Raw genomic sequence first — 19947 nt, forward strand, 5'->3', positions numbered from 1 at the left:
TAAGACCAAGACAAGCCATTAAAAAGGTAATAAAGACTTGCCTTCCATGTAAAGTACTGAAACAAAAGAGAAATGAACAGATAGAAGCTCCATTACCAGCTGAGCGAATTCAAAAGTCATCTCCTTTCGAAACTACCGGAATTGATTTTGCTGGACCACTCTACGTAAAAAATAATAACTCCGTTAAAAAGCTTACATTGTCATCTTCAGATGTGCTACAACTCGAGCTATCCACTTAGAAATAGTTTCCGGTCTGCGTACTGACATCTTCCTACTTGCATTACAACGTTTTGTCTCTAGACGTTTACTTCCTCATACAGTGTACACTGATAATGCCACAACGTTCTGCGCTGCGGACAAAAGAGCTGAAATTATTCTATGATACTATATCCTCTGCCAAGGCACAACAGTTTTATGCCACCACAACATCAAATGGAAATTCATCGCCCCCCGAGCGGTTTGGTGGGGAGGATGGTGGGAAAGAATGATAGGCTCAATTAAGGGATGCCTTCGGAAAACATTAGGTAAGGCTCTTTTGGATGACGATGGTTTGATCACTGTATTATGTGATATTGAAGCCGCTCTCAACAGTAGACCGATTGTCCACGAATACGGAATAAAAGATGACTCTGAGGAAGCTTTAACACCCTCGCACTTCCTCATAGGAAAGAAATTAACTACTATTCCTTCCAGCCCCACAAATCTTGAAACAAATTTAAATCGTATGTGGAAGAATCGTCAACATTTGATGGACTCCTTTTGGAAAAGATGGCAAAAGGAATATTTGATGGTCTTGCATACATTTCATCAAGTGCGGAATCCATCTGAAACAAATAAAATACGGAAAGGAGACATTGTCCTACTACGAGAGACTACGTACAAAAAGATGTTAGACCTCGCCACACCTGGAAAAGGCCTGTGTTGAGGAGTTAATCCTTGGCCGCGACAAGAAAGTCCGTACTTGTGTTCTGCGCACCAATGGACATACGATTACCCGACCTGTGCAGCTCGTCATCCCCCTGGAGGTTGACCAGGGTGGGGAGGATGTTGCGGCAAAGCCAGCGAACTATTAAAAATAACATTACCCTTTTTGTAAATGGCATCACTTACGTTTTTGTATTTATAAATGTCTTTTGCTTGTTCTATACTTCATGTTTATGTTAGGAAATAAATAAGCATAAAATACTATCTCCTAATACATCTTATTCATCTATCATAATATACTTATAAATATGAGTGCGTTAACTGTTTTTCTTGATGGCGTCGCGAATTTAATGGCAAAAAGCAGTGCAGCTTTCATGTTTCTGACACATTTTTTGATTTTTCAATACTTGAGATATTTTAGGTTGATTAGAAATTTTTTGAATAGCGAATAAGTGGTCTCGACTAGGTTAAAGAGCGGTTTTCTTAGAAACGATTATTATATTTATCACTACCCCTATTTTCTTATGTTCTTAGAAATATCAGTTTCTTTTAGAGATGATCATCTACATAACGCAGTTGCAACGAAACATTACGCTGAATGCACATGGTATGTTACCATATTTTTACTTCCTTGTACGAAGTGGGCCCACCAGCGGCCGAGCGGTAAAGACGCTGAACACTGGTAGTTCGGTCCGAGGTTCGAATCCCGCGAACGGGCTGGCTGCATGGGCGTTTTCGTGGTTTTCCCCATGTGTAACGTGTATACGAGCCAGTTTCCCTTAGAAAGTCCTCCACGAAAGGCATCCTTCCCTTTAGGCAGATAGCCCTCGTGTGCTTTGCCATAATTAAATACACCACCTTGTACGAAGTAAAAAGGAAGTATTGCAATCGCGAAAAATTTCAGGCATCATGTTTCAACGAAAATAACCATTTTCACCGCTATCGAATTCAGTTTAACGATGTTTTTGCGCGACATCTGTACGTAAGGACAGAATAAAGTACTCTTTCCCCCACAAAAAAATATAAAACTGATTTAAAATGAATTTTGAACAGAATTTTTCGTGTCATCTGTGCCTACGTACATACGTATGTATGTATAACTCAAAAACGAGTAGCCTCAGAACGTTCAAATTTTATATATAGGACTGCTATAACATCTAGATGTGCACCTCGTATTTTGGTTGCAATCGTAAATTATATATATATATATATATATATAATTGAAAAAGAAAATGTAAAGCTAACAAGTAATTAGACGTAAGACCTATTTGGTCTCAAAAGCTTTTGGCGCATAATGCTGCAAAAAGATATGAAATAATAGTAGTAGGTAGAAACATTGCTGCGATATTGCTAAAACGTTACCAGGAGCTGTAGCTCCACGAAATATTTTAACGCAGTATTACAAAAATAAAAACTAAGAAGAAATTTGTCTGGAAAAACTGGAAAAAAAACTGAAAAAACTGCCAAAATTAATGCTGGAAGACTTGCTAATGCACGGAAAAATTAATCTGACCGTTGTGACATGTGAAAAGTTAACTCACATGAAAAATAGATCGACGAGAAAAAAATATATAAGGAAAGTACAAATAAAAAACGTAGATTGATAAAATGCGAATACATAAAAAGTAAAAGTTAAAAATTAAAACGAAGACACAAATTGCAACAATACAAAATACAATAATTAAATAGCGGAAAATGGTAAATTAACCCACTCGTACTCTCAATTGGCTTTTCAAGGAAAAAAAAACTAATTGTCGAACTAGGTTAAATACCATTACGCGTTTCGCCGAAACAGATCATTGAAGCTCTTGTTTAATGCGGAAAAAAACATTAGTATTTCCGAATATATCTTTTTTTGGAATAAATCCTTTTTTTTTTTTTTTTTTTTTTTTTTTTTTGGAGTTTCACTGCTCTGTTCCTTTTTCCCGACGCGTCCGCTGAAATACACATTAGGGTGTCAAAAGCAATTGCGACTCCGAGCAATGTAAAATTAAAATCAAAATTAAAATAGAATAAAATAAATAGCGGTCTGCTATTCGTCAAAAATTACAACAACGTACGGGCTGGTCCTTTAAACCTTAAAGAAGATGGAACTTTTATAAAGAGAATGGTGTTGTAAACAAATAAAACTGCAATGATAATACAATTCAAATGCAATTAAAATGCAATTAAATTTGTAAGAAAACAAACGTCGCAGGGGGTTATTAGGACCAAAAAACATAGGCAATAGAAACGAAAAAACTGACCTGAGAGGTTCCGTCCTTTGCATCCGAAAAATTATTTTGGAAAAGGGTGCAAAAACCTCCTACTTATTTTTTGGCCACAAAAGAAAGAGTAAATTGGAAAAAAAAAGTCATTTGTTAATAAAAGTCGTCATTCTTCAAGCTAGAGGGCGGTCAAGCTACTATGAAAAATGAAAAGGCCCGATTTGTTAATAAAAGTAGAGTTTGGCCTCCTAAGTAATTTAAAACTATTACATAATAGTATTAAAGTATAGTGCCAAAATCTTTGGAGGAAAGAAAATGTATGTAGGAGAATAATCTGTACATTTATACAATTTTTACATTAGATAATCTGAATCAGCCATCCACTTTGTGCCTTCCCTTGGGCTTTAAGCATGAAATTTCATTATCCAAAACCAATTATCTAAAAATTGGTAAGGCTAATGCCAGCTTTAAGGTATTTTTAATCATTTTTTGAGGAATTTGGTTATTTTCCAAAATTGTGACAAAGTAAAGTTTTTTCCCCCATTTTACTCTTTTTCCCCCTTTCTTAATTTACTCTTTTTTTTTCCAATTTACTCTTTCGTTTGTGGCCAAAAATAAGTAATTTTAGCTGAATTAGCCATTTTCACTTATTTTTAACAGTTTTGTTCTTCTAACAACTTGACTGACGCCATTTTGAGTTCTTTCCGTGTCTTTTCTCGTCGGTCACACCCTCTGTAAAAAAAGGGGGGACAAGAATTCCCGCCAAACTACAATCTTAACCCATTGGGCTTCTACAGATTTTATTGTTTCGCCCAACGACGTCACTAGACGATAAGGAAGTTTGGTTTGGGCACGGAGGAATTTTTTGCACCCTTTTCCAAAATAATTTTTCGGATGCAAAGGACGGAACCTCTCAGGTCAGTTTTTTCGTTTCTATTGTCTATGTTTTTTGGTCCTAATAAGACACTGCGACGTTTGTTTTCTTACAAATTTAATTGCATTTTAATTGTATTATCATTGCATTTTTATTTGTTTACAGCACCATTCTCTTTATAAAAGTTCCATCTTCTTTAAGGTTTAAAGGACCAGCCCGTAAGTTGTTGTAATTTTTGACTAATAGCAGACCGCTATTTATTTTATTCTATTTTAATTTTGATTTTAATTTTACATTGCTCGGAGTTGCAATTGCTTTTTACACCCTAATGTGTATTTCAGCGGACGCGTCGGGAAAAAGGAACAGAGCAGTGAAGCTCCAAAAAAGGATTTATTCCAAAAAAGATATATTCGGAAATACTAATGTTCTTTTAAAAAATTTTTTTCGCATCAAACAAGAGCTTCAATGGTCTGTTTCGGCGAAACGCGTAATGGTATTTAACCTAGTTCGACAATCAGTTTTTTTTCCCTTGAAAAGCCAATTGAGAGTACGAGTGGGTTAATTTACCATTTTCCGCTATTTAATTATTGTATTTTGTATTGTTGCAATTTGTGTCTTCATTTTAATTTTTAATTTTTACTTTTTATATATTGGCATTTTATCAATCTATGTTTTTTATTTGTACTTTCCTTATATATTTTTTTCCGTCGATCTATTTTTCATGTGAGTTAACTTCTCACATGTCACAACGGTCAGATTAATTTTTCCGTGCATTAGCAAGTCTTCCAGCATTAATTTTGGCAGTTTTTTCGCGTGTTTACAGTTTTTTTCCAGTTTTTCCAGACAAATTTCTTCTTAGTTTTTATTTTTGTAATACTGCGTTAAAATATTTCGTAGGGCTACAGCTCCTGGTAACTTTTTAGCAAGATCGCAGCGATGTTTCTACCTACTACTATTATATATATATATATATATATATATATATATATATCTACTCTGTTACTCGGCTCAGTGATCTCAGTTTCTTTATTGTTATATGTTTGTAAAGTGTGCATTTTTTGCTTTAAAAATGATTGAATTATGTTGTTCTTATCTGCCGGTTAAAGTTTTTATGACTTTAGTAAATCTGCATGCAATATTTGTAGAATTATCAACAATTTAAAAGTTGTTTAAGTGCCACTAAGACTAACCATTTTTCCATGGCGGCCATGTTTGTTTACATTTAAAACTTAGCAGAATAGCGAAATTGTTGCCAATCTAGAGAAACTAAGCTTCGCAACAACAAAGATAACGCCCTCTTCTATTATTGTGAATTAAATCATGCTTAATTCGTTTTGGAGTTTATTCGAGGAAATAAGTGTTTAATATTTACTTCGTAATTTTTAATATAGATATTTTGATTTTTATGTATTTTTGCCTTGTCTCAAAATGAGAACTGAATTAATTGAATGAGAAATACTGAATCGTCTGTTAAAAACGGTTTCTTTTTTGTTTTGTTTGCTTAATTTCTTTTATAAATCGTTATATAAAACCATCGTTTTTGAATAGAACATATGACAGCGATTAGATAATTCTTCAAATGATATAAAGTTTGTGCATTCTGAGTTATAATATGAAAGAAATATAACGCTGTTAAGTGAACCTAGCGCCAGAGTGTCGCTATGGTAGACAAACATAGTGAATTTTAAAGAGTGCATTTATTCTATTGTGGTTCATGCGCTATCGACGAAGTAGGTTTAATTCAATCCAATAAGTTTAAATGAAATGCAAGAAAAATGGTTATAATTTAATATTTCGTACAAGGAAGTCATGTGGTGTACACATCAGACATTTTTTTCCATCAATGCAAGTTTTCAAATTCATTTACATTTAACTCCAAATTTTGCCGTTCTATGTTTATTTAATTCTGTGAGAATCTGCCTTATATGTCCACATTAGGCGTCTTTAAATGTATCGAAACGTTATTAATTAGTTGCTGAACAATTTTGCTAACACTTTTTATTATTAAACGAAAATCTTTATCACGATGTTCGTGTGCTTTGAAACACCGTTCATCAGAGTTTGTTATTATATCATTCAGGGCTACCTCAAAAGCAGCTCCTCCAGCTGAAGGTCAAGGTAAAGCTTCAGAAAACGAGCAGTGGAAGGAAAGAAATCCACAGCATAAAGCTAACGAAAGGAATCTGCATCAGTCTCGAGACCAAGTAAATCAGGTAAGCCTCAAAATCTAAATAGTTTTCCAAAGAGCAGATTATTAATGTTTTAGACGACTGTGTATCAATCTGCGCATATATGGGAGGGACCCCCTGAAACTTTTCATCCTTTAATAAAAGTAGATTAAAAGCCATTTAATCTTTGTTGTTTACTGTATATTTCATAGGAAAGTTATTAGGAAATTATGAAGAAACTTTATTCGGTACAGATAGACAAAGAATAGAGTTTGAAATATATAGATCTATGTAGACTAAATATTATTAACCTGCGCTAAACATAATGATAGTTTTATTGAAAAAATTTATTTCCAACCAAGACCACACTGTTTCCTTTATTAAACTTTACTTTAAAAGCAGTTTTCATTTTGTACCACAACGGAAGCAAGGATTCTTTTATTGTTTCCATTTGAATTGTCGTTCAGCTGTTTCAACTAAGTAACTTAAGAATTTGTGATATACGAAAATGGAGAATCGTGTTAGCGTGTATCGGATGATTTGTCATAAATTCAAAGTAATATAATGACAAATATTAAATGCTAAAAGTTTCTTTTAAACAAATTTGTTTTATTTTTTCAGTCTTAATTTAACAGCATATGGCTATAAACTTCTTTTAACGAGATAATTGACCAGTTACAAAATCTAATGGATTGCAGTTTAATTAAATCAGCAGACTTTTTGCAATGAAACACTCTAACGTATCTTCGAATGTAAATGGTATTCAGATACATTTAAACAGCACGCTTTTATTCACTATGAAACTTGTAGTATACTTAATTATTAAGTACAAAAATATAGTGCATTTTTTTTCACTGAGCAGATATTTCGAATAATAATATTTTATTTAAATTTTAGGCATAATTATTAATTCTCCATGCATTTCCTCATTTTAGGCCCTCCAGCGGCCGAACGGTAAAGTCGCTGAACCCTGGCAATTCGGTCCTAGGTTCGAATTCCGGAAATAGGCTGCCTGCACCGGCGGTTTCGTGTTTTTCTCCCATGTGTAAAGAGTGTACGAGCCAGTTTTCCTTAGAAAGTCCTTCATGATGGCATCCCTCCTTTTAGGCAAATAGCACATAAACCAACCGTGTTCTCCTTTCATATAATTCCATTAACTTTCTTACAGGGAACGGAAATTACAAATGGATAATTTACGTATTCAATTCATGTTAATAAAATTCCATCATGTACCACAGATTACAGGTAGTTTCCCCGTGTCTCATTTCATTCGTCGTTTATGCGTTGAATTTATTTTTTCCTGTGCTTGTATAACGTGAATTAACAGTCAGATAAATGCTCTTTAGTAAACGCTTTTAATATCTTGTGGCTCTCGTGGGCTTGAATATAATCCATTTATAAATTAACGCAGCCAATAATTTATAAATTAATCAACCAACTAATAAACTTTAGCAAAAATTTAAATAAAAATGTCAGTCAGAAGTACTTGAAATCTTGTAGATAATTTTAATATAAATTTAATCTTGAAATTTAATCTTTTTAATCTTTTTAATTAGGTGATAGGTATTATGCGTGCTAATTTTGAAAAACTGTTTGAAAGGGACCAGAAATTATCAGAGTTGGATGAGAGAGCGGGTAAGCTTTTTACATTACTAAAACGACAGATTTTCTTTTCCTCGAAAGTGCATTATCTGTACCTGTAATGTCTTTTATTTCTTATTTGAAAAACAAAATTATAATTATTCCTACTTGTTTGTTACGCAGAAGCCTTAGAGCAAGGAGCCTCGCAATTCGAGCGACATACAGCGAAACTGAAGAGAAAAGTTTGGTGGAAAAATGCTAAAGTAAGTTGGTATAAAAATGTTAAAGAATATCAACTTACTCTTTTCTTTTCTTCCCGTTTCTTAAAAAATTGTAATATTGAAGTTTTTAAAGTTTGGATTCATAATTAACTTATTATTATATGCTCTGTTACAATGCTGAGGGAGATATCGCAATTTCAGATGTTACGTGGGTGTTGTCTAAAATTATACAAAAATAACATGGCTATACTAGTTTAATGTAGCTAGCAACTTCTTCACTAATTCTTCAAAATTCTTTTCTTATGAATAAAATTATCTTGAGTTAAATAATAAATAAATAAAATTATCCTGGATATAAATAAGTAAAATTATCTTGAATTAAATAAGAGTTACACGTAATGTACCTCTGTTAACACAAACTGCAAAATGAGTTTATCTAAGCACCTTAGGTTGCATGCATACTACATTTAATGACACTATACTTAGAGTCATTACGTTCTAAGCACAAAATTCATGTTAGGAGTTCTATGAGTTTATGATCTAATGCTCAGCCAGTCTTTGAATGATATTCATATTTGATTCCAGATATATTTTTCGATGAGTTTCAAGTTCCGTATACTTTATTAGTTAAATTCTAAGTTTCCTTTTTTTTTTTTTTTTTTTTTTTTTTTCCGTTGTCTGTTTCCAATGAAAAAATGCACTGGTATCACTGGTAAAATATTAGAAAATTCCACATTTTTACAATGATGATGCCCAATTAGCGGTAGTTAAGACTGCAGAACGCTATTAGTTCAACCCGGGATCGAACCCAGGTGAAAGTTGGTTTTAGTGGTTCTTCCTATGTGCAGTGTGAATACGAGCCTTAGAAATTCCTTTACGAAGTGACACCAGCAGTATGGGGCCGAGCATTGTCATGGAGCAACACAATTCCTTTACTGAGCATTCCTCTTCGTTTGTTTTGAATGGCACGCCTTAGTTTTGTTAAAGTCTCACAATATCGTGCCGCATTAATGATTTCACCTCTGGGAAGAAATTCAGTACGCGAAACGCCTTTCCTATCCCAGAAGACAGTGCACATGATTTTTGTGATGACATTGTCACTTTGAACTTTTGTTTTTTCGGAGAATGAGTGTGTCCCCACTCCATCGATTGTTGTTCGATTCTGGTGTGAAATGACACACCCAAGTTTCATCACCTGTCACAATTTGGTTTAAAAAGTTTTCTCCCTCATCACTGTACCGCGTGAGAAATGTCAGGGCACTACCAAGTCGCTTTGTTTTGTGAACATCAGTGAGCATTTTTGGAACCCATCGGGAACACAGTTTGCGATAATTCAAGCGGTCAGACGCAATTTCGAACATTTCTCACGCGGTACAGTGATGAGGGAGAAATTTGTGGAAATGCCTCTGAAAGAGTTGTCATTGTGAAGCGTCTGTTCCCATGAATTGCTTCATCAACTTTCCTTACCAAATCATCGGTGACAACAGAAGGCCGACCACTCCGAGCCTCGGCGTGGACATTTGTTCGACCTGCATTAAACATTCTTACCCACTTTCTCACCATTCCATCACTTATCGCGTATTCACCGTAAACTTCTGTCACTTGACGATAAATTTCGGCCGGTTTAACATTCCTCGCGTTCAAAAATTTAATCACGGCACGAATCTCACAGTCAGCGGGAGAACTAATTGTCTTAAACATTTTGAATGTGCACAGCAAACTGAAAACACAACATAGAGCAACCAAAATGGCGACAATTGAAAGTCAGTGAACAAGAAAGACTAGTGCGCATGCGCGTGACGCCTACCACAGCGCTGCGACGGCGCTAGAATGAAACGGTACTTAGTTTCCGAATACGCTACGTATAACGATTATTTGGAACTATTGCCATAAAATTCTTGAAATAATTATCGTTACAATCTAGAATACATTCTTGAATACCTGCTGCTCACAAAATATTATGTTATATGAACCTTTACCCCAGAACATAGTTCAAATTACCCTTCAAGGATACAGAAGTTAATAGCAATTATTTTACCGCAATAAATTAATATAAATCACTGAAAGCTTCGGAATTTTCAGTGTCAGTTGTACTTCCTTCCATCTTAGTATAAACTTTGGAACGCTTACACCAAATTTCTTGTGTATGTATGATTTGCGATGGCATAGTGCTTAAGTAGCATTTTTAGAACAGCTGAACTTTTCACAATTACTTAGTTGACTTCAGTCAGATTCTCTGAACACTGACAATTTTATAATCTCAAATACATGAATTGTTTTTACATATTTTTACACCTTAATGTGTCATTTTGTGCGGACGCGTCGGGAAATTGGAACAGAGAATTGAGACTAATAAATTTTTCCAAGACACTTTGTCGAAATTAAAAATTTTGTAGCGAAAAAGTTTCAGTTGTGTTTCGGCGAAACGCGTAATGGAGTTAGCTTGATTCGACGTTCAAATCAGATATTTCCCTTGAAAAGCCAGTTTGGAAGTCGAGTTCAGCTAATTTACCATTTTCTATTTTTATCTGATTTTGTTTGTTTTATGTTTTACTTGTTACTTGGTTTGATTTTCATATGTATTAATTTTTCAAATGGCACATCCATAGGTATTTTACTGTATTTTTTGCCATTACTAGTTTCCAACACTGAGTATTTTACTATGTTTTTTTTCCTTTCTCGTGTAGCATATTTCTCACCCTTCAATAACATTGTTTTTTAAAAACGTGTTGAACTTTTTGGAGCCACAGCTCCTGGTAACTTTTAGGCGAGCTTACTACTATTTCTAATTTACTTATTTTGCAGCATATTGCGCAAAATGTTATCTAGACCAAATTGGTCATACAGTATTGTACTAACTACCTTGCTTGTTATATATATATATATATATTATGTTACGCACTGAAGTCTTATTTATTGTGCAGGGGAAAACTGGTTATCTGATGTAATACTCTTTGAATTAAATGCATTCTAAATGGAATTTTGCTTCGTGAAGATTATATAAAAATTGAATTTTATATTTACAAAACTTTATAACTCCAAAACTGCTAAAACTACTCTATCTTATTTCGAGAATCTTTTGTTAATTTTTATATGTATTTTTCACCTTGGTATTTAGTTAATCAGGATACTAATAATATTACATCTTTATAGATGCTCATTATTATGATAATTATTGGAATAGTATTTGTGGTTGTTATTGCAGGTAAGTGTGTTTCCTATTATTAAATTTTATTTATAATTTAATCAGTTTATAACCAAATCTTCTTCTTTCCATTTTTACTAATATTTGATTTTTTAGAATATTTAGAAAATTGACTCCTTTACCGTATGATTATGCTTAATTTTTGGTAGCAGATTTCTGTAATATATATTTTTAAAGAGAAGTCTAGGCCTTCAGATGTAAAATGTGTTAAATAAACATTTTGCAAGTTTATAAAATTCAGTCTATGTTAGTATTAGTTTGAAATGAAATGTCAGTGAATTTTAAGAATGAAACGATAGATTACATTGCTTTTACGAGGAACCGTATTACTTATAATATACAAGATATGGAAGTTTTTGTTTAAAATTATTGCAAAATTAATAACTCTTATCAGATCTGAGAAAATATGTTGGTAATTTAAATGAAAACATAGTTAATATTTTAAATGCACATCATTAACACAGAATTATTCTCATTCTACATATATTTTTATCAGAGAAAAGCAGTGATCATTAGAGAAAAATATCAAATTATAAAGCAACATGAATTCGGAAACAGCGTCAAAAGCATTTGTAACAGATATTCACTGAGATAAAACCGTTCTGAATTGTATGAATTTTATACTACAAGCGAATTTTTGTGAATGGAAAATTGAGTCATTTTTAAAAGATTGTAAGTATCCTAAGATTTTGAGTAAAAACATGAAAAGAACAGATCCATATGTAGTATAAATAAATCAATAAAAGTGAATAATCAAATAATTAGACTGAATTATTTAATTATGACTAAACTAATTATGGCTGTCTGTTTAAAAGGAGAAATTATTAAGAAGAGTTTTAAATAAAAGAATCTGTTCTTATACTAGACTTCAGAATATTCCATGTAGATGGTTCATTCAAGCGTAGGAACAGACCTAGGAATGACTATTAATTTTGTGTGGCTCTAAATTCTTGACTCTTAAGAGTGAGTAGCAAGCGATAATGTAACTACGGCCCACCGCGCATTTTTGTGGGACATACCGGTAATAGCCATATTTCGTAAAATTGTTTACTTTTCCCTTTTCTTTTGTTCTTAAGTAACTTCTTTAAATAAATTAAAATTTATTAGACACTTCTTATTTGTCAGCTTGGAAGCTATTTTATGACTTTTGTTTCTATTAAAATCAATATAAAATTTCGTAGATCGTAGATTAACCTTCATCAGCAGATAATCTGCCTTGAAGAGGCCTTTGCTTGCATGTCATCAAGTAGTCATTTGAAGTGTTCTGAATAAAATAATGTAAATTCTGTATAAGAGTATTTGAAATTTTCAACCTGAAACTACAGTTATTCTCGGAGAAAAGATAACACGAGTCGTAGCAAAGAAGAATAATCGTATTACTACTATTGTAATGTGGCCCAAAATTTGAAATAGCACAAGAAGCAATAAGCGCAAAAATGAGTAACAATACTGACATAAATATGAATTTATCCTCTTAATGACGATACTGATAGCTATATGGAAGAGGGAGGAAAGAAATACCATGCTCTGAGCTAGTATTACTGGTAGTCATCTCGTAAATTGTTTTAAAAAAATTTTGTGATCATCATGAACTCAGTATTTTGTTATCTTTTTAAAAGGAATTAAAAAATCTGATGTGTACACCACATGACTTCCTTGTACGGAATATTAAATTATGCGAAATTTTCCTGCATTTCTTTAAACATATTGAATTAACAGTTAACGAATTTTGAATTAAATATACTTAGTCGATAGCGCATGAACCACAATAGAATAAATGCACTCTTTCAAGTCGACTATATTTATTTACCATAGCAACACTTCGGCGCTAGGTTCACTTAACAGCATTACATCTCATTCATTTTATAACTCAGGGTGCACAAAAATTCTGTCATCTGAAGATTTACCACATGTTCTATTCAAATACTGTAATAAATCTAAAACGATGTATAAAAGAAATTAAACAAATAAAAAAGAAACAGTTTCTCACAGACGATTCAGCACCGCTTACCTAATGCTCATGCGCTACCTGTTAGTTCAGTTTTCACTTGACGGAAAGGCAAAAATACATAAAATTTCATAATATTATCATTAAAAATTGAAAGATGTTGAAAAACGTAAAACACCAAGTACAGTTAAAATAATAATAATAAAAAATTTACAATTAAAATTAATAGTTTCTATGCAAAAACCAGCTAATAACTTAAATGATAATTCCAGAATGAATTAAGCATAATTTGATTTGCAATAATAAAAGAAGACATTACTTTGTTGCTGCGAAGCTTAGTTTCTCTAGGTTGGCAACAAATCTACTATTCTGCTAAGTTTCAAATGTAAATAAATATGGCTGCCATGCTAATCAAAAAGTAGGCTTAACCGCACTTAAAAAACTTTAAATTGTTGATAATTCCACAATTATTGCATGCTGGTTAAGTAAAGACGTAAAAGACCTTAATCGGAAGGTAAGAAAAACATAATTCAATCATTTTTAAAATAAAAAATGCACAATTTACAAATATACAAGATTAAAGAAACTAAGCTCACTGAGCCGAGTAACAGAATGGATATATATATGCATATATTTATATACGTTTGGTGCGGCCGATTGCAGCCAGAATGGGAGGTGCACATCTACATGTTATAGCAGTTCTATATACAAAATTTCAACGTTCTGAAGCTGCTCGTTTTTGTGTTATGCGAGATACATACATACGTACGTACAGACACCATGAAAAAAATCTGTTTAGAATTCATTTTAAATCAGTTTTATAATGTTTTTGGCGAAAAAGAACCTTTTATTCTGTCCTTACGTACGGATGGCACGCAAAAACATCGTTAAATTACATTCGATAGCGGTCGAAGGGATATTTTTGTTGAAATATGATACCGGAAATTTTTCGCGATTACAGTACTTTTTTTTTACTTCGTAGAAGGAAGTAAAAAGAAGCCCTGTACAGAAAAATCATCTTTTCAATGTAGAGTGGAGCTCAAAGTACTATTTTCCCGCTAATATAAAAAATAAGATCGTATGTCTAATTTAAGAAGAAACTTATCAAGTCAGAAAGAATACAATGTTAAAAGACACTTCCGTACTAAATGTTCTTAAAGAATTGTACAGCTGTGAAGAAATCTGTAAATTTTACAATACTCTTAATCCATACATATTCAACAAACTTAAGAAATTTGTTAGTTTTGGATCAATCAGCGTATGTGAACACACATTTTCTCTCATGAATCTCCTAAAAGTAATTTATGCTCAATAATCACTAATGACACTATTCATAAGCAGTTTTAAGAATATCGACCATAAAATAAGCGCAAGAATTTAAAAAATTGCGAAAGTTGCAAAACTCCATCTTTTATTAAACTGTTAGTTGTCAGAAATTTGCTCCTCACATTAAAAATCCTTCTTTCTGATAGCAGGAATTTAGATTTGAAAATTACTAATTTTTAAATTTAACTACGTCATTTTCTTCAGTCCCTAATAAAGACCTGTGTCTAAACTGTTTGCCTAGATCTGATGTGCACGATGATGAAAATGTTCGAATAGTGACGTTTCAGTTGATTTCGTTAAAAATGAAGCATGCAAAAATAATCGAAAATGTTGTATGTGTATAAATTTAAACTTGGATTTAACTGAAAATGTTTTTCCTTAATATTTCGTGATACAAAATTATTTTTTGACTATTTATACAGAAAATAGGCAAGAGAATTTTTAGACTTTCTATTTGATAAAATGCGCAGATTGATCATTTTTGAGCGAATTACCTGATTATTGAAAGCTATTTTAATTAAAATACAATAACACGCCGAACAAATATTAATTCAGAAGTCAAACAACAAAAATCAGCTTTATATTTTAAAATTTTCACAGGACTAGTTTCGATGGTTTAACCGAACCATCATCCTCAGCTGCAAAACGACGAGATAAGGTATAATGATTAGATAAGATAAGAACGCCTGGACAGGGTACAAGCCACTGGCGCCATCTGTTAATGAAACCTGAACTAAAACATAATTTCTTTAAAAGTTGAAGGCAAAGATGGATTTAATTAGGATCGTTAACTAGAACAGAAAGATTTTTTTGAATGTGAAATGCCTCTAGAAAATCCAGTTCACCAATGGAAGAAGTTTTTGGATAATTTTGCAGCAGAAAAATTAAAAGTGTGATTTTCGGATCAACAATGTTCGGCAACAGAAGACTTTTATGTTTCCTTTTTTCTAACATATGCCTCAATTTTTTTTCCACGTGGTTTTCGTCATCTTGAGATAGTGTGCGTTTCGGAGCCGCAAACGGCTTATTTTTCGCTTCCATTTTCGCACGTGGTGTGGCTGCCATTTTGTGATTGCAGGAGTTTCTGTGAGTACGTTTTTGCAGTTTTTGAATTCTATTTGTGTTTTACATATTTGAATATTGTGCTTTGCTTATTTGATTTCATGTATTTTGATTGCAAATGGTTTGTTTTCAATTCATTTCAGTGTAAAATTTTTCTGCTGTTTTGTGCATGCTTTATTGTTGGTTGCTTAATTTGGTTTGATTTTCTGCATTGTTTATCATGCCTTCATCCGTTAATCGTTTAACTAAATTACGCCTGAAACGACAAAAATTCCTGAATCATCTTGACTTTTTACTTAAGTGTAAATGTAAAAAATTGATCCCCAATTTCATTCAAATTAAATGTAATCAAAAACCTTTCATTCGCGTTTCACGAATTCTGTTAAACTGCAAGCTAGCCTTACTTCGGTCCATCATAAGGGATACACGTCAACAGTTATTCAAAATTGAACATGAGCGCTATAAGCTTCATCTGGAACTCGCTAATTCATATCCAAAATTCACTGCCCTTGAACAAAATCTTGGTCTAGAACGGAGAATGCAGTTAACCGTCATTAAAACACCCTTGCAGTTAAATTCGGAAAACTTCTTTCACAGTCTTCCAGTTCAAGTAGTTAAAAAAAATCTTCCCATTGTAAACATTAAACGAGTAGTTAATATTTCTAATGTTAGTTTGTGGTATCGTGAGGCCCCAACTTGTCAGCAATTGTGGTAGTGACTGCTACGAAGTTTGAATTTACACAGACACGTAAGAAGGGTTTAAAGCCCTTTTTATTCAACTTTTAAAATAACAGCTGCGTCCACTTGACGCTCACAAACTACGCCGACCCGGCGGTTTAACTGAAACAGAATGTAAAACTGAAAAATAATGACTAGACGAATAAAATAGCGAGATCACTATCCACGAGGCTCTGAGATCTTAAACTAACCTAACCGCGTTCTACAGTACCGCTGAGATTCAGGGAGCTTACTAATTAAGCAGTTGAAAGATTTAGCAAAAACTGCCGACATAGGCACACAGGCCGACACGCGCGGTTCTTAAATTTCTACCTAGGAACCTTCACGTTCGCGATTCAAGAAGCACACCTACAATCTCGATTTCCTTCTATTTAAACTCAACTTACTTCTGCTAAATTTGAATATACTGCGCGCTCTACTACAATTTACACACTCTAGCATTGTCAATTGTAGGGGAAAGTAAAGGCTTGACAGGAAAGATAGCTTAAAATAAATGTTAGTTAAAATAAATATAAACTCTACTAGTTTATTAGAAGAAAAAGAGAGAATTCTAAAATATAATTTTAACTTCTCACAAACCTCTAAACCCTCAATTCCAAAGATTTTGGCTCCTATCGAAAAAGCTTTCAAGTTCAGTAAAGTTTCAGATTCACAGAAAGAAATGATTAGGCATCTTATCGCTCATAATGTGAAATTCAATAATAAATCTTTGAAACCAAATCAAACCGCGAGAAAAAGAGCTACAATGCGCGAAATTCATTTTAACCCGTTATTATCATTTCAAAGGCCGACAAAGGTGGCCAAATAGTCATCATGGATAAGAACACTTACATCGATGGTGTCACTAAACTCGAAGGACCATATAATCCGATCCTTATGATCCTTCACCTTCGGACCTGTCAAAAATAAAAACTGCAATCAAATCTTCAAAAATCCTTTCAAGCAACGTAAAACATTCGCTTATCCCATCTTTTGCGAATTGTGCCAGATTATTTGCTTTTCCCAAAATTCATAAAAGTGGTATTCCTTTCTGCCCTATCGTATCAAATTTAGGTTCTGCCTCGTATCCATTAGCTAAATATTTAGTTTCTAGATTTTCAACTCTATTAGACAATAACATTTACACCATAAAAATTCGATAGAGTTTGTAAAAAAGGTTAAAAACATTTCTCCTAGAAATTTACTCATGGTTTCTTTTGATGTAAAATCGTTATTCACCAATGTTCCAGTGGAGGGTGCGTTAAGATGTCTAGAAACCAGACCACGCGAATTTCATTTCTCTTGCATTGAAATTGATGAGCTTATTTTTCTCGCTCTGTTTGAAACAAACACATTTTGTTTTCCGAAATAAATATTACAAGCAAACTGAGGGATTAGCCATGGGAAGCAGCGGCGGCTCGTTATAAGCACTGTGGAACTGCAGCACCCCTATTTCCACTTATTATTATTTTTAATATTTAATATAGTGTGCCCTTCAGTCTTTAATTCTTCCTTTATACTTTTACTAGCAGCTTCGCTGCCAGCCTTCGTCTGGTTTTTAAATGTACCGGAAAAATGGCTGAAGGGAACACCAAACGTTAAATTTAAAAACTGCATAGAATTTTACTCTGCAGAAAAACTTCATAAAAAAGTTATTGCGTATAACAAAATTACAATTAAATAAGCAATATCCCTTAATACAAATATTAATTATCCTAATAAATAAATTAACTAACTTCCCTTTGCAAAATCTTAAGAACTCAAACGGTATAACTTTGTTTCCTAAAAAAATCATTAAAAACTTTTCAATATCTTAAAAACAGTGAAATGAGCAATAAATAACATAAAAGAATACAAAAAACAAAAAATTCTGAAAAGCAAAGTATAAATAATGATATTTCATCTTATATTTTCAAGAGAAAAAAATTACAATGAAATAAGCTATATCCCTAAATACAAATATTAATTATCCTAATAAAACAGTTAACCTATTTTTCGTTGAATGAAAAAAAAACATGCCAAACTTTTCAATATCTTACGAACAGAACATGAAAGAAACTCAATAATGCCAATCTCTTAAAAACAGTGAAATAAGAAATACGATGAAAAATTGTTGCCAAACCCATATTTCTAAAAGAATGAAACTATTCAAAATTATGCGATTTCATCAAAAATCTATCAACAACAATAAGAAAGAAAATTGTTGCCAAAATCACATTTTTAAAGACGTGAGATGTGAAAAGTGTAGTCGGAAGCTTCTTTTAAAAATTTTTTTAAAAATACAAAATATTATCATTTTTCCAAAATTTTTTTGTAAAAGCAGTCGCAAGGATAAAAGTTTAACATGTCCAAAAATCAAAGAAAAATAAACTGTACATTTTTAAAAATAAACTTTTTTAGAAAAAATCCCGTTGAAAAGGTGTTAAGCTCACTTTGTTAAATAAATTCATATTTAATCGATTTATTGAAACACGAAATTTATTTTAAGTTCCTAAAATAGCTAAGTGCCTACGTTTCATGACGATGTGAAAATGGAGTGCGTAGAGTAAAATCTCGCTTTCCTATAGCCCATTATGTCTCAAAATGATGCGATTTCGTCACAAAATATAAAATAAAAAAAAAATCGAATTCGAATTTCGAAAAAAATCGCTTCGCGGTGCCCTGGCTCTTGTCTAGATGCACCTATGTACCAAATTTCGTAGCTGTGGGTCTATTAGCTTACGCGCAGCGCAAACGAAAGACACATACACACACACAGACAGACTGGTTTTTTTATTATATGGTGTATTTTTGGTGTATTTAATTATGGCAAAGCACACTAGGGCTATCTGCTTAAGAGAAGGGATGCCTTCGTGGAGGACTTTCTAAGGGAAACTGGCTCGTATACACGTTACACACGGGGAAAACCGCGAAAACACCCATGCAGCCAGCCCTTTCGCGGGATTCGAACCTCTGTTTTATTATATGTAGAGATAATACATAATCCTTAAGCTTAATGTCAGCAGCCATATCCCACTTTGTGGAAAACGTACGAAAGTCTCTGTTTGGAACTGCGCGATTCACAGTTCCAGCGTCGTGGTGTTTGGCTGTTCTGCGCATGCGCATACAGCAAGCAGCATGCGAGCCGGCTAGAAAGAAGAGCACTGTCGCTCTTGCAGTGCCGAAATTCTGGCGTGTTGTTGGAAGCGTGATATTTTTTTTTACTCCGCGCATGTGGTATTCCTCCACAAGGTTCAGAAAGGTTAGAGTTCGTGAAAATTTGCAACCTTTAAAAAATTCCTTACTGAAATTCAATCAACGTCAAATGCAGACCAAACTATTGCAAAAGCAACATGCATTTTAAAATTATAATTTCAGTTTTGCCTAGAGCTTTTTTATCAGATGCCCTCATGTTGAAATAATATATAACTTATAAGGTATAGCCTTCGTGGTGTAGTGGTCAGTACACTGAGCGGGTATTTTAGAGGTCCGTGTTTCGATTCCCGGCGAAGGCGGTTGTTAATTTTTCATCTCTCCGGCTTCCAAAAAATCCCAATGTCTCTACAATGGCGCTCGAACTAAAAGGGTTGTGGATGATGACACTCCACACCCAGGATTTGGCGATTGGGTCCCCTAAAAACCCCAGTCGCCCTTTAAAAAGGGGAGTATATAAGGTATATCTCCTGCTTTCCTAGCATGTTCACCACCTAGTTTGTCCTCCGGACCCACCCTGAG

At 33.3% G+C, this 19947-nt stretch overlaps 1 protein-coding gene across 1 annotated transcript in view; it reads left to right on the forward strand.

Annotated features, from left to right (window-relative positions):
* Positions 1–19947, forward strand: part of LOC146996767 (vesicle-associated membrane protein 3-like) — a 58420-nt gene that overhangs the window by 12525 nt on the left and 25948 nt on the right. Inside the window, exons 2-5 of the mRNA XM_085817896.1 lie at positions 6086–6218; positions 7730–7808; positions 7938–8017; positions 11129–11180. Of these exons, the coding sequence (XP_085674022.1) occupies positions 6086–6218; positions 7730–7808; positions 7938–8017; positions 11129–11180 (344 nt within the window). The remainder of the gene's footprint in view (positions 1–6085; positions 6219–7729; positions 7809–7937; positions 8018–11128; positions 11181–19947) is intronic.

The sequence above is a fragment of the Stegodyphus dumicola genome, chromosome 6 (assembly GCF_044657685.1).
Source record: "Stegodyphus dumicola isolate Sdum_Otavi_A_Nest chromosome 6, ASM4465768v1".
Classification (NCBI taxonomy): domain Eukaryota; kingdom Metazoa; phylum Arthropoda; class Arachnida; order Araneae; family Eresidae; genus Stegodyphus; species Stegodyphus dumicola.